The 15,228-nt window shown below is 41.9% G+C and overlaps 1 protein-coding gene across 4 annotated transcripts in view; it reads right to left on the reverse strand.

Moving 5' to 3' along the window:
* Positions 1 to 2,111: 2,111 nt before the first annotated feature.
* The window catches only part of SGCG (sarcoglycan gamma), a 146,447-nt gene continuing 133,330 nt past the window's right edge, over positions 2,112 to 15,228 (reverse strand). For all 4 annotated transcript variants that reach the window (XM_068144022.1, XM_068144013.1, XM_068144039.1 and 1 more), the window contains 2 exons: positions 6,773 to 6,896; positions 2,112 to 4,909 (listed from right to left, as the gene is read on the reverse strand). In XM_068144022.1, coding sequence (XP_068000123.1) covers positions 4,736 to 4,909; positions 6,773 to 6,896 — 298 coding nt within the window. In that variant the 3' untranslated portion in view covers positions 2,112 to 4,735. The remainder of the gene's footprint in view (positions 4,910 to 6,772; positions 6,897 to 15,228) is intronic.

A 15,228-nucleotide genomic window follows, 5' to 3' on the forward strand; every position in this document is an offset into this window, starting at 1 on the left:
AAAAGGAAACAGGCCTCATGTTGGTCAGTTTAAATGGAGCTAAACCAAGGTGGCATGGAAACACAAAAACAGGAGCAACACTTTCCCAGTTTTAGGTGAGATCTTGAGGATAGAAATCTAAGCCCATAGCTGTTTTTTAAGCAACTTATGTTGCCTTATCAATAGTATTATGAATCATCTGCACTAGATATGCAGAGCTACTAAATTATTTGGCTGTATTTTTATTTTATTTGGAGGTGGTGGAGTCACCATCACTGGAGGTGTTTAAGAAGAGATTGGATGGGGCGCTTGGTGCCATGGTTTAGTTGATTAGATGGTGTTGGGTGATAGGTTGGACTCAATCTTGAAGATCTTTTCCAACCTGGTTAATTTCTATTCTATTCTATTCTATTCTATTCTATTCTATTCTATTCTATTCTATTCTATTCTATTCTATTCTATTCTATTCATTCTATTCTATTCTATTGTATGTGCTGACACTGTGAGAAAGAAAATGTTTTTAGTTCTTTGGGAGCTAATGGTCTGAAGCAGTTTTACATATTGAAGCAAGGTGAGCAAGAAAATCTGAGTGAGACAGAAAAATCCTGTCATTCCTGGCTTGATACTATTGATCAGTTGCTATAAAATTTATACATGGATGTAGAGAGACAGGCAAGAGTGGTGTCTCAATTGGAAGTCTTTTTAATTGTTTGTTGGGGTTTGCTGTTTCTTTAACTAGCTATAACAGGTAGCCTAAATGAAGAGGCCAAATGAGACCAGGAAACCATATTGTGGTAGAAACTGATTTCATAGCTACCATTTTAATCCCTGTTAAAAATAAAAATGCTTCATCAGTGCTGCCTTTTGGTTTACCTGGAAGATTTGGGAAATCCAGAATACTGTATTTGTTCCTAAGTTGGGCATGGAAGCTGAGCACAGGTATTCAGGATCTGTAGAAGTAAATGTTAGCATGTAGGTTCCACAAAAATCCATTTCACAAGTAATTCTCCACATAACACAAGTTCACATGGGTGAAAATGTTTTTTTCGGCCTTATTATTTTTCACAGGTACCAATATTGTCCCTCGTAAGAGCAGCTTCAGTAGTGCCACCCAGGATTATAGTTGTGAGGTTGATCAGACATGAGTGATACAGGAAATTGATTCAACTGTACATTTGTAGCTTAAATCTAAGGAACTATGGTTGTAACAAGCTCTGGCAGGTGTTTTACTAATCTTGTTGAAGCTTTGGGAGTTTTCTTCTCAAACAATGACATTAGCACCTGTTCTAAAGAGAAATAATTGCCTCTGTAATGATCAACAGCAAAAAGACCTTTTTATTAAGAAACTGCTTTTGTGTAGCCAGCTACTGAAAGAAAAAGCAATGGTTTGTTGCATAAAAAAGTGCAGTTTTGCAATATTTGTACTCAAATCACCATAAAGATACTATGGTGATTTGAAAAATAACTACTAGTATAGGCATTGCATCCATTTGATACTTGGGTTGCTTTAAATGTTTCAGTAAAATCTATTGTAATTGATCCAATCAAAGGAGGGTACTACCTACTTTGAGATTTCACAGAATCACAGAATCAAAGAATCACCAAGGTTGGAAGAGACCTCAAAGATCATCAAGTCCAACCTGTCACCACAGACCTCATGATTAACCCATGGCTCTGAACACTGTGAGGATGACTGGATTGGTATTGTGAAACAAGAGCAGAAATAATAGGTAACTAATTTGACAGCCAAAGTAGATGTTTTCATTTGAAGAAGACACACTTATTTTAGTCACATGGAGGTGTTTGTCAATGAGATTTTAATCATAGCTTTGTATTTTCTTTGGTTTGCTTTCTGGATAATTATTTCAGTAGCATTGGCATGATTTTTTTTGTTGCTTACTGTCACCTACTATAGATGAGATAAAGGAATTCTACACATCCAGTGACATTGTCAAGCATCTTCTAATTCTGGAAAGTAAATTTTTAGTTTGGGCTAGGACTTTTGTTCACATTTTAACAAGGTATATTTCATTCTTAGAGTCTTGGGAAGCTAATTTTGTCCTAAAAATGAAAACACTCATTTAAGCTGTGTTTCACTTTGTGGTGGGTTTGAACACAAAAGGAGAAGCAGACTTTTCAAAATGTATAAAGTTTATTCAAGAACTCAGTTTTCAGTTAATTCTTGCAATTTCTTTTTGCATAAACGTATATAAAGATAGACAAATGTCAGTACTAAAGGACTGTGACATGGAAACAAAGAGGGTTGTGTTTGGGCGGTCACCAATAAAATTATACTACCATTTTTGATTTTTTTTTTTTCCACTTTTCCACTGTATAACAATCCTAACCAGTTAGAAGAACTGCTTTAAATAATTATTTTTTTGTGGGGAAAAAAAGTAAGCAAACAATAGAGTTTGCTGCTCTAGTTGGGTAGCGCTGGGTTTTTTCCTTCGCCGTTTGAATAACGCTTCTGAAAGTAAACCAGAGAATTGCATACTCTCCTGTGCCATAATTTTCTACTACTCTGCAGTCACTTACTGAAGTTTGATGCAAGTAGAAACAATAAATTTGAAGTATTAAAGACAGATGGAAAGACATCTATATAGAGATATCAAAAATTATAGTTTAGTGATACATGAACTCTATTGAGATTGACAGCAATTGAGATTATAGCATCAGATGACTACACTGTAGTAATTATAGAATAAACTTTGTTTTTCCACTAACTACACCTAAAAGAAAAAAATAATCCTAAAAACGTTCTTCAGTGACAGGAAATCGCCATCCATGCTTTAGAAAACCTACACATTTTATATAATGCAGCTCCATTTTCACTGTCAGTTTTGTAGCATGATGAAAAGAAGAATGATATTTAAAAAAATAAGAGGGAGAAGTTGGTTATTTGGATGATGGCAGAGCTTGAGGACACAGCAGACCTGTTCAGTTTTCTGTAGTACTCTGAATCCATTTGTGAACTGAGGCAAGTCCAAAAGGCATATTTCCATAAGAAAAGGAGCAGTTACTGCAATGTGTAACCGAGGTTCCATAATACTTTGTAAGGTTACTAGCCAGGGAACAGCATCCTGATTTTCCTAATGTATGCTATGGCTTTGTGAAAACAGTAACTAAACCAGACCAACTTCAGTGGCAGTAGTTTAGGGGTTTGGTTACTCTTGTGATACATGGAAAGTCTATATTCAGTCCCTTGCCCGGCATTAACTAGCAAGTCACATTTGAAAATGTACTTCCAAAACAAACCCTTAAAATGTATACATTAAAATGCTATGTTTCCATCGCCAGCAGATTGCAACTAATGCACTTATTTACAGTGTCTAGCTAACATTGAGGGATTAGATTAGATCAAATGAGTATTTTGACACCACATAGAAGTGGGCATATATTCCTTGATGTCAGAAACACAAGTATGATGACAATTAAGTGCCTTTGAAACTAGATAGTGGCTGACACCAAGGCACTATGTGATAGCAGCCCCTACTTGGGTAATACTATCAACTATATACAAAATACCATTAAAAGGATAAAAAAAATCCAAGACCTTTAAACAACAAGCTGTTAAATACAAATCCTGCTACCCAGAGGTGTGCAAACTATTTGTATTCAGTGCAACACTGTACAGGGAAATGAGTCTGCAGTTGTGTTTCTTTACAAGGTAAATAAATGGTTTGTCAGCTCTGGTGAGCATTTATTTTGTATCCAAAGTCATAATGTGAAACCCAATAAAGAGTAGTTTTACTCTCTCTGCTTGTGATGGAATCCCATTCTGACAGGATCAGAAATACCAGTCAACAGCTGCAGATGGAAATGGAATAGTCATCTCAACTGAATCATGTGGGCTGCAAAAAAAGGATTTGTTTTTTTTTTTTCCCTACTGCCCAAACAGTTCCTTGTGTCAGACAATCTGGAGCCACATATTTTTGTGTTTGTTTTACTAGTACAGCTGGCATAGCAAATTGCCTCGTTGAATTAGCATGTCCTAAAATATAAAAGGGTTTAAATGCGTATGAAGGTACAGGCAGTACAACAAACTATTGCTATTATAAAATATGCTAACATATTTCTCTTGTACAGTGAACAGATTTGGGGTGTAAATGACTCCTGGAGCTTTTTGTGTTAGTCATTTTTATGTGACTCTCAGTAATAAGCAAATCAGCATATATGTTGCCAAATTAAACCAGAAAGCTATTAGCAAATTCACCCTTCTAGACAGAACTTATACAAATACCACACATCTCATATCTTGTGTTATTGCAAGAACAAAATTGCATAGACCATTTGCTGGCACTTTCTGAATTCCTTAAATAATGCTTTATCTTAGCAAAGAGTTCAAGTAGTTCCCTCCATTTAATTTCACTCACTAATGCAGTGTTTACATGGTGTAAGAGAAAAAACCCACAGAGCTCAAAAATATTAAAAATGAGACAATCATTTGACTGAATAATAAGTCCAGCAAGGAAACACATTCCTTTTATTATTTTTTTTATGCTTTCTGTAAGGCTGTTTTCAAAATGTTACTGACAGAACATGTAATTTGATTCAAGTCATTCTTCTGAAGTTGAAATGTCATTTGTGCTCTTCTTCCCCTTTCACCCTGTAGTCCAGAATTGTAGCTACAGATTTGTTTTCTAAACTGAAGTACTTTGTTGTGGAAATTCTGAAGATTCTGTTTTCAATAGTGCTCTTTAGCAACAATGCGAAACTCAGACCAGCAAGGGAGTGTGTGGCCTTTGCTGGTGCCTCACTGGCAGACACGGCTGTATTCTTGGCAAGTGGAGCCCATGCCAGCCACCGACAAGTAGAGCTTTCCATCTGGACACACGCAGATTTCGTAGAGCCCCTGAGAAATACTGGATCCACCCCTGGTACCCTCAGGCAATTTGGGCAGTCGCACAGTTTCAGCATCGAGCAAAAGCTGCATGAGAGAAAGCAGGACAAATGGGCTCATTACAGAGAATAATGCAAGAGAGTACCATGAACCAACTGGACATTGTCTCAGCAGTGATTTAAGAGTAGCCTTCCACCAAGACATGGTATTGTGGTAGCTTTAGGCTATGCCTTTAAAAGTTAGCCGCAGATTTTTGAGCAGAACAGTGAAGAAGTATAAACAATTCACAGCTGGGTGTACAAAGGAAAACAAAAGATTATTCTAAATGAATTTCATTGGCCAGATGTGAGATGTACCCCTAGCAATATCTCACATCCCACTTCATTCCTTTCTTCCTTCATTGGCTGATACTTTCTGCTCTGCTCGGCTGGGAGGATCTTATCACTACTAGCTGACCTTGCAGATAAGACTAACAGTACTTTCCTAACTTTTATTTCTCTTTTCTCTTTTCTTCTAATTAAACAGAGGAAAGGGGGGGGGGGGGGGGGGGTTAGGGGAGAAGGGGAGCAATTCCCCCACTCCTTTTGGGGTCCCAGAAGGTTCAGGGGGTTTTCCTTGCTGTTTTCTGCCTGTAAATACCTGTATAATATTGTAAATACTGTGTATTTGTACATATTCATTGCATTCCATTGTAGAGCATAGTTTTACTTGTAAATATAGCTTCCTTTTGCTTTCCTGAGACGAGCTTCTTGTTAATGTGGTGGTGGTAGATTCTAAACCATTACAGGTATATACAAAGCTGCCCTGAGACTTAGGCTCTTGGCAGACACTGGAACATGAGAGAGGGATAAGATGGTGCCCAATCTCTTCCTTAGCAAAAACCTCATAAAGTTCAATGAGGCCATGTACAAGGTCCTGCATCTGGGTTGGGGCAATACCAAACATGGATACAGGCTGGGTGATAAGTGGGTTGAGATCAGATCTCAGGAGGACTTGAGTGTGTTGGTGAATAAAAATATGAACTGGCAATTCTATTCTGTGCTGCACCAAAATAAATGTGGCCAGCAGGTTAAGGGAGGTGATTCTACCACTCCATTCTCATGAGACACCAACTGTAGTACTGTGTTCAGTGTTGGGGCACCAGCATAAGACAGACATGAGGGAGAGAGCATACGACAGAGGAAGACCGTAAAGATGACTAAGGCCTGGAGCACCTTCTGTATGAGGACAGGCTGAGAGCATTGCAGTTCAGCCCAGAGAAGAGAAGGCTCTAAGAAGATATTATACTAGCCTTGCAGGACTTAGAGGGGGTCTACAGGAAAGAAAGGGAGAGATTCATTATCAGGGAGCGTAGTGATAGAGCAAGGGGTAACTGTTTTAAACCAGAGGACAGTAGATGTAGGTGTAAGGAAGAAGTACTTCGCTGAGAGGGTGGTGATAACACTGCCCTGAGTGCTGAAGCCCCACAGCCATGCCAGCTGGTTAAGGATGCAGACACAGGTTGGTCTGGTTCCTTTGTAGGAGACCTAGCACTGTACAGCCTTGCAAATAGGGTAAATAGGCTGATGCATTTTGCATGCTCTTGCTGACAGGGCAACTCTTAAGGTCTGCAGTGCTGTACTCAGTATAGCAACTCTGGAGCTTAAGCATCTGCCTCTGGGCCAAGGACCATGCTGGGGTACCTGCAGATCACTGTGCTAGTGAAGAACTCGATGCCATCAGAGTTTTATTAGAAAGTATTTCTCTAGGCTAACATTGTATCAGTTGGTAGTAATAGGTAATCTGACCCACAAATAAATATCTTACTATTGACACCATTAATTTTAATATCCTGTCTCCTAGAATCACAGGAGTTAAATTAACAAGAATTGAAAACAACCTTGAAGTTATTAGCTATACTTGGGCAGCAAGCTCAACCATCATTATGGAAACAGAAGGGCTTGTACTCACCACACCATCACTGCTGTGTAGTTTGATATCCATCTGGGACAGAGCTTCAATATTGCCAGCCTGTGCTTTGATATTAATTCCTCGTGGTGCATCCATGCTCAAAGATCGAGTCGGCGATTCCAACCTGAAAGCAGGAGCAGGAAATCTGACATTTGCACATTCTCCTCCATTCCTTTAGCTTTGAAAAACATGTAAACTTTCAGCACAGAGACACACACTTGAAGGATCTTGGCTAAAGTAATATAAAAGATGCAGCTTTTGTTTTTTTTCTCCAGGCAGACTTGAAAAAGGAGGTAGCATCCCAGTATCCCAAATAAAAAAATATAGATGAACTCATAACAAAATCATAGATTGCATGGGGTTGGAAGGAACCTTTAAAGGTCATCCAGTCCAAACCCCCTGCTTAAACAAGCTGGGACATCTCCTCTCAGACCAGGTTGCTCAGAGCCCCATTAAGCCTGACCTTGAATGCCTCCAGGGATGGGGCCTCCCTCACCTCTCTGGGCCACCTGTTCCAGTGTTGCACCACCCTTATAGTAAAGAACTTAACACAAATGCAAGGTATCATTTAAAATACAACCTCAGGTTATTTCAAGTGTAATGACAACTTGCCCCCTAAAACCCAAACTCTTCTTTACATTCTTAAGTTTCAATTATTTTTCGTACTGAAATCAATGCAATTAGAGCAGTCTGAAGCGTCGACACTCCTATCAGTCAGACTAAGATTTCACTCAGTGTATGTGCGGCGTTTAACCAGATGGCACGGGAAAGTCCAACCCCAGTTTGGGGTTTTCGTTTGAAACCCTAACTACGCAATGTAAGAGAGTGCTGCAAACCCTACGGTGCCACCAGATGGCAGGAACGTACTGTGTGAGCCGAGTACGGAGCCTCTGAGAAGGAGTCTTCAGCTTTGTTTTCTAAAGAGATAAGGCTTTGTTTCTTCAGTATTTTGGTATCAGCTTCATGATAAGTAGCACAGATAGAAGTACTAATTAAAAATCGTGAGAAGGAAAGAAAAAACCCAAGCTCAGCAACAAGCTAGTGATTATATTGCTTCTTTTGGTCATTATCTAGAACTGCTTTGTCTTGGGCAATTGGAAGCACCACAGGATCAGAGTTGATACCTACTGAGTTTTGCTCCTGAATATTGTCTCACCCTTCCTGATGACACCAACCTGATTTTACCCTGTCTGCCAACACTGTTCCCTCTACTCTGCCCTGATGAGGCTGCACCTGGAATATCATGTCCAGGTCTGGACCCCTCAGTTCAGAAAGGACAGGGAACTGCCTCAGAGAGTCCAGCACAGAACCACAAAAATGATTAAGGGAGTGGAACATCTTCCTTACAAGGAGACACTGTGGGAGCTGTGACTCTTCAGTTAAAAGGACACTACAGGGTGGCCTCATTAATGTTTATAAACACATAAAGGGTGAGTGCCAAGAGGATGGAGCCAGGCTCTTCTCAGTGATTACTAATGACAGGACAAGGGGCAACGGCTGGAAGCTGAGGCATAGAAAGTTCCACGGAAACATAAGGAATAATTTTTTCACTGTGAGGGAGATGGAACACTGGAACAGGCTGCCCAGGGTGGGTTGTGGAGTCTCCCACTCTGGAGATATTCAAGACCCGCGGGGATGAGTTCCTGTGTGACCTGGTCTAGGTGATCCTGCTCTGGCAAGGGGGTCTTTCAAGGTCCTTTCCAGCCCTGGTGTTCTGTGATTCTGTGATTAAACAGGTGGATATCAAGGCTAGAGGAAATGAATGAGTTGCTTGTCTAAGTTTACTTTACAACCATGCTACCCTTTTCTATTCTGTAGGTTCACTGGACACATGTGAAATAATGTGGGCTTCATCCACAATGCAGAACTCGGACATGTATCCCCATTCCTGAGTCTGCAGTTTTCACCCACCATGTCTTCTGGGAGTGGAGGTGGGAGGGATGGAGGTGGGTGTATCAGCATACACTCCCCGTGCTGCTGTGCTGCTCAACAGCTGCAGATCTGAAGGACAGTGCCTAGCAGGTCCTTTACCAAGTATCCATCAAGTAGTGAGTCTACACACTGAGTGCCAATCACTTGCTAAAGGATGAAACAATTTTACACACAATCCTGATGTAGCTGTCTGATGGGTTTCATTTACTCAGCCTGCTTCACTTCCTTTTTTTTGTAGTTACTTCATTAAAACTAGAATTTAAAATAAGTCAGTTTGTGCTTGTGGGAAACATCAATTGTATCAGAATTCTAAAGAAGCTAAATCCAGCTGATATCTTACAACCTAAACCCATGACTGAGCAGTCAAGCACAGGCACTGTAGCTTTTTTTTTTTCATCCCCAAATCAGAAAGTATCTCAGGCAATATTGGCTTATCACTACTAGCCAGAGGTAGCAGAAGATTCTATCTTCTTTGATCTTCAAAGGTCCTTTCCAAACCATTCCATAACTCTCTGCTTCTATGATCTGCCTCTCTCCAACAGCTCCTGAGTTAGTTACTTTCAATTAGTTTAAACTCCAGACTGATAATTTAAATTCCTAAGAATAGATAACTGCATCACGGTTCCACAATGGGACCATACCCATAAAACAGTTTGATGGCTTAGCTTATGACTCAGTGTCCCAGTTTGAGCTGAGTGCCTTAAGAAAGTCACAAAGTTGCAGTCCTCCAGAAAGTACAGAGTGTCCAGGAGGTGTACCAGAATGGGATGTGGAGGTGCTGGAACGTGTCCAGAGAAGGGCCACAAGGATGATCAGAGGGCTGGAGCACCTCTCCTATGAGGACAGACTGAAGGAGTTGGGGCTGTTCAGTCTGCAGAAGAGAAGGCTCTGAGGTGACCTAATTGTGGCCTTCCAGTATCTGAAGGGGGCCTACAGGAAGGCTGGGGAAGGACTTCTCAGGATCTCAGGTAGTGATAGGACTAGGGGGAATGGAATGAAGCTGGAGGTGGGGAGATTCAGGCTAGATGTGAGGAGGAGGTTCTTCACCATGAGAGTGGTGAAACCCTGGAATGTGTTGTCCAGGGAGGTGGTCGAGGCCCCGTCCCTGGGGGTGTTTAAGAGCAGGTTGGATGAGGCTCTGTCCAGCCTGATCTAGTGTGGGGTGTCCCTGCCCATGGCAGGAGGGTTGGAACTAGATGATCCTTGTGGTCCCTTCCAACCCTGAATGAAACTATGAAACTATGTAATATATGTATTTCCTCCCATAAGTCCTACATCATAAACTTCTGTAATGATTTAATGATTATGCTGAGCACACGTGCACAAGAAAGAGTGTGTGCTGCCTCAGACACTTAATATACCCTTAGCAATCTTTATTAAGCAGTATTGGTGATATAATGACTTTTCTGTGACTTTTTACTTTAGATCCTCGGATTTACAGTTTTATGAAAGGGAAATCAGTTTTTCCCTGAGTGATTTACATGGAAGGTCTGCTTCAGGGGGATATTTGCTGATGCTTATTTGTATGCAGTGTACGATGAAATATTAATCAAAGTCTGTATTTTCAATACTTCAAATTGAATATATTTTCATAAGCTAGTGTCAAAGTAGTGGAATATAGCTGCTGTTGTAGTTTGTTTATTGCAAAAGGCTGTAAGCATTGAAGTATAGCTTTTTTTTTTTGGTCTTTTTTAAAAAGTATTTTACCTATGTAACATATACATTTTCTTTTTAAGCTCTATTGAATATTACAAGAAGGCAGACTAGAGTAGATTTTGGAAGAGCATGCCAGACCTGGAGTATGAAAAACAATCAAACACCAGAGACATATTTCTTACTTTTTGCCAAAATTAGTGCTGGCCTACAGACTTGGGGAGCGTTTACAGATTTATGATGTGACTTACATGTAATTTAGATTAGAGGGCAGAATTACATTTGCACATCCTAAATTTCTGTTGCTTATCCAGCTCCTATTTCTAGATTAACTGATTAAGTCACTGGAGCTTCTTGGCAATGGAAACTGCAGTGAAGCTTAAGCAGTGATTTTTAAAGCCTCCTGGAACATTGAGATTTTAGCAAAGGCAACCTTCAGAAACACTAATGATATATTTCTTCATACAACATGCATAGGTTCATTGTGTCAAGTCAAGATGTACTAACACAAGCACCTAGTGTAGAACTGATGTGGCTGAGTTCACAGAATCACAGAATGTTAGGGGCTGGAAGGGACCTCGAAAGATCATCTAGTCTAACCCACTGCCAGAGCAGGATCACTTACACCAGGTCACATAGGAACTCATCCAGGTGGATCTTGAATACCTCCAGAGAGGGAGACTCCACAACCCCCCTGGGCAGCCTGTTCCTGTGTTCTGTCCCACTCACAGTGAAATAATTCTTGAACCCTGACTCTAAATGTCCCTTCTCAGTGCTCACTTTGTCCTGATTCATGACCATAAGTCACCTACAGTCACCTAAAAATTCTTCAGTGGTCCCATCCCTGAGGCAATTCCACTTTGTCACTGGTGGGCAGGTTTGGTCTTCTGTATGCAAAAGGATCTGGGGATCACAGAATTGCCCTAGCTGAAATGCTGAGTGATGGAGATACTTAGAATTATAGAATCATAGAATCATTAAAGTTGGAAAAGACCTTTAAGATCATCAAGTCCAGCCGTCAAGCTAACACCAACATGCCCACTAAATCATGTCCTGAAGTGCCATGCCTGTATGGTTTTTAAACACCTCCAGGGATGGCAACTTCACCACTGCTCTGGGCAGTCTTTTCCAATGCCTGAGCACACTTTCAGCAAAGGAATTTTTCCTAATATCCAACCTAAACCTTCCATGGTGCAACTTGAGGCCATTTCCTCTCATCCTATCACTAGTTACATGGTGGAAGAGACCAATTCCCACCTTAGCACAACTTTCTTTGTATGAACTCAAGGTGTCTTAGAAAGATGAATAGAACACTGCAATTATCAACACTGGTGGTATCCATGGAGCAAAACAAGCTGCCTTTTTTTCCCCCTCTTTTCTTTTTTTTCTATTTTTTCTTTTTTTCTATTATATTTTTTCTTTTTTCTATTATATTCCCCTCCCCTCCCCTCCCCTCTCCCCTCCCCTCCCCTCCCCTCCCCTCCCCTCCCCTCTCCTCTCCTCTCCTCTCCTCTCCTCTCCTCTCCTCTCCTCTCCTCTCCTCTCCTCTCCTCGAGTCTCCTCTCCTCGAGTCTCCTCTCCTCGAGTCTCCTCTCCTCGAGTCTCCTCTCCTCTCCTCGAGTCTCCTCGAGTCTCCTCTCCTCGAGTCTTCTCTCCTCGAGTCTCCTCTCCTCGAGTCTCCTCTCCTCGAGTCTCCTCTCCTCTCCTCGAGTCTCCTCTCCTCGAGTCTCCTCTCCTCTCCTCGAGTCTCCTCTTGTTTCTTCTCTCTTCTCTATCAGTGACTAGTGGATTTACTTAAACCAGATGATAGAGGAAGCTGCTCTGCACTGTGAATGGCTTAGGTCAGTCAGTCAGAAGATAATGGCTGATAAGGAAGTTTCAGAATCTGTTCCCTGGGCAAAAAAAGGAGGAATAAGTAGGGCTGGGCTGAGGCAAACATTGATGTGCATCCCTCCAAAGTTTTGGCAAAATCAAAATTCAGTTTGATTGTGAATGCTGGAGGGCTCTTGGAGACTGAGAGGGTAGAAATTGATTGTCTTGGAGTTCTTGGTGGTTTTATAGTGTGTGTTTGAATTCAGGTAGTAGAATGGTGATTATGTGAATATACTGATAACAATCACTTCATATTTTATTTTTTTTAATTACAGGCATATAAATCACATTTAACAGAACAGAGGAATCCCTCTAGAGGAATTAATCTATGTAATGTGCTGTCATAAATGAGACATAAATGAGCCCGTATCTCCTTTTGGAAGATGGATTCCATACTTACGAGTACCTTATAGGTACTGTGGTAGCTTCCAGGAGTCCATTAGTGAGTGGTGGGTGCCAGAGAAATTGATCTAGGTGGCACAACATTTAGTGGCAAAGAGTTGACAGTCCAATTATAAATGTCCTAAGGTGTACTTTGGACTAGCTGTTGCCTGATCCTGAAGATTGGCTGCTTGGAAAGGTATTCTCCAGGAAAGCATAGCTTTCAGGTTAATCTAATCCGTATATATATGTGTATGTATATATGTGTGTGTGTGTGTTTGTGTGTATGTTCATGCAGACAAAACAGTTCCACAATGAGAACCAAGTTCTGGAGAGCTCAGGCAAATCAGAGAGATTTGCCTCAAAAGCATGTTCCTAATTTGAATTAAGATGCTCATTTAGACACATCCACAGAATATGAAGCAGTGAAACCACACATGCAACCTAAGTATTTTGACTTGATCTCCTTCACCCTGATCCTACAGCCTGTAGGTTTGCTGGCAAAGCACAAGGAAACTGCAGTCAGTTAATGAAAGTCAGGGAAGGGTGGATGAGTAGGTGGTCCTTTCTAATATTTCATAGCTCTGTTGTCTGCTGGATATTGGTTCTGCAGTAGTCTATTGCAACTAAAGCAACTGATTACAAGGAAGATAATATTTTTATCGCTATCTTCTTACTTGTTGGGATGATAGTTCTGGAAGTCAACTATGCTGCCTTGAGTGACTGCCAAGGAAATTGTGTGCTGAGATGTGCAGAATAATTCATGAAGGACTGTGTGAAAGTCTCTTGAGGGAACCTGTACAGGATTCAGGCTCTGGATCTGAAACGATCCCAATAATCTAAAGGTTTGGAGATTCTCACTTTTTCTTACAAGCATGTTGCTAACTTATGGAGATACCAGATCACCAGAAATTGCTCAGCTGGCTGTTTAGGGAGTGACAGTCTGCTGCAGTTCTGGTAAAGAAGCAGCCGATACTGCCTGTGCGTGCTGCAGGAATATTGATCTCCTCTTTCATCGTGTTCTGGCAGGAGACAGAATGATGCTGATTTTTAAGCACCACAATGCATTAGAAAGCTGTCTAGTACTGCAGAAAGAGTAGCATAGTCTTCTGGAGCTCAGGTTTCCTACTGTAACATGGGGCAGCTTAGCCCTTAGAGCAGGACAGTGGAACTAGCTTGCCGTTGTGAATTTGGGGAACAGTTTATTTCTTCCTTCTGGCCACTTTTTGTCCTTTACATCTTACGAGTCAGCATCTCTCCTGAATTTAATAGGGACATAATTCCTCACATAATTCCTCAGTGTGACTTTAGATAAAAGTTCCCCATTGCATTCCTTTCAGCACCAACCTGAACAAGACAAGGGCTACTTTAAGTGGACTGCACAGGTAGATGGATACTGCCTCCAAAAGTGTGGTGCACCCAGCAACTGGTGTGCCCATATAAACATATAGCTAACTTTTCTTCTTCTTCTATTTTTTTCCTCTTCTCATTTTTGCTTTTTGGTTAAAACAGCCTGTTCAATTTCATTATACAGAGAAGATTTTATGAAATATAAACCTAGCACTAAGGTTGCCCATGGCTTGGACGGGAGCACACTGCGATGGGTTAGGAACTGGCTGGATGGCTGAGCCCAGAGAGTGGTGGTGAATGGTGCCACATCCAGCTGGTGGCCAGTCACTAGTGGTGTGCCCCAAGGATCAGTGCTGGGCCCTGTGCTCTTTAACATCTTTATTGATGATCTGGATGAGGGCATTGAGTCCATCATCAGTAAATTTGCTGATGACACCAAGCTGGGGGCAGGAGTTGATCTGCTGGAGGATAGAGAGGCTCTGCAGAGGGACCTCGACAGGCTGGACAGATGGGCAGAATCCAACGGCATGAGATTGAACACATCCAAGTGCCGGGTTCTGCACATTGGCCACAACAACCCCATGCAGTGCTACAGGCTGGGGTCAAAGTGGCTGGAGAGCAGCCAGGCAGAGAGGGACCTGGGGGTACTGGTCGATGGTAGGCTGAACATGAGCCTGCAGTGTGCCCAGGCAGCCAAGAGGGCCAATGGCATCCTGGCCTGCATCAGGAACGGTGTGGCCAGCAGGAGCAGGGAGGTCATTCTGCCCCTGTATACTGCACTGGTTAGGCCACACCTCGAGTACTGTGTCCAGTTCTGGGCCCCTCAGTTTAGGAAGGATGTTGACTTGCTGGAACGAGTCCAGAGAAGGGCAACAAAGTTGGTGAGGGGTTTGGAACACAAGCCCTATGAGGAGAGGCTGAGGGAGCTGGGGTTGCTCAGCCTGGAGAAGAGGAGACTCAGGGGTGACCTTATCACTCTCTACAACTACCTGAAGGGAGGTTGTAGACAGGCTGATGATGGTCTCTTCTCCCAGGCAGCCAGTACCAGAACAAGAGGATACAGTCTCAGGCTGCGCCAGGGGAGGTTCAGGTTGGATGTTAGGAAGAAGTTCTATACAGAAAGAGTGATTGTGCTATGGAATGGGCTGCCCGGGGAGGTGGTGGAGTCGCCATCATTGAAGGTGTTCAGGAGGAGACTTGATGGGGTGCTTGGTGCCATGGGTTAGCTGTTTGGGTGGGTTGGATTGGTCGATGGGTTGGACACGATG

Source organism: Melanerpes formicivorus, unplaced genomic scaffold, assembly GCF_026170545.1.
Source record: "Melanerpes formicivorus ecotype bairdi unplaced genomic scaffold, bMelFor1.0.p_v2 SCAF_1, whole genome shotgun sequence".
NCBI classification, from domain to species: domain Eukaryota; kingdom Metazoa; phylum Chordata; class Aves; order Piciformes; family Picidae; genus Melanerpes; species Melanerpes formicivorus.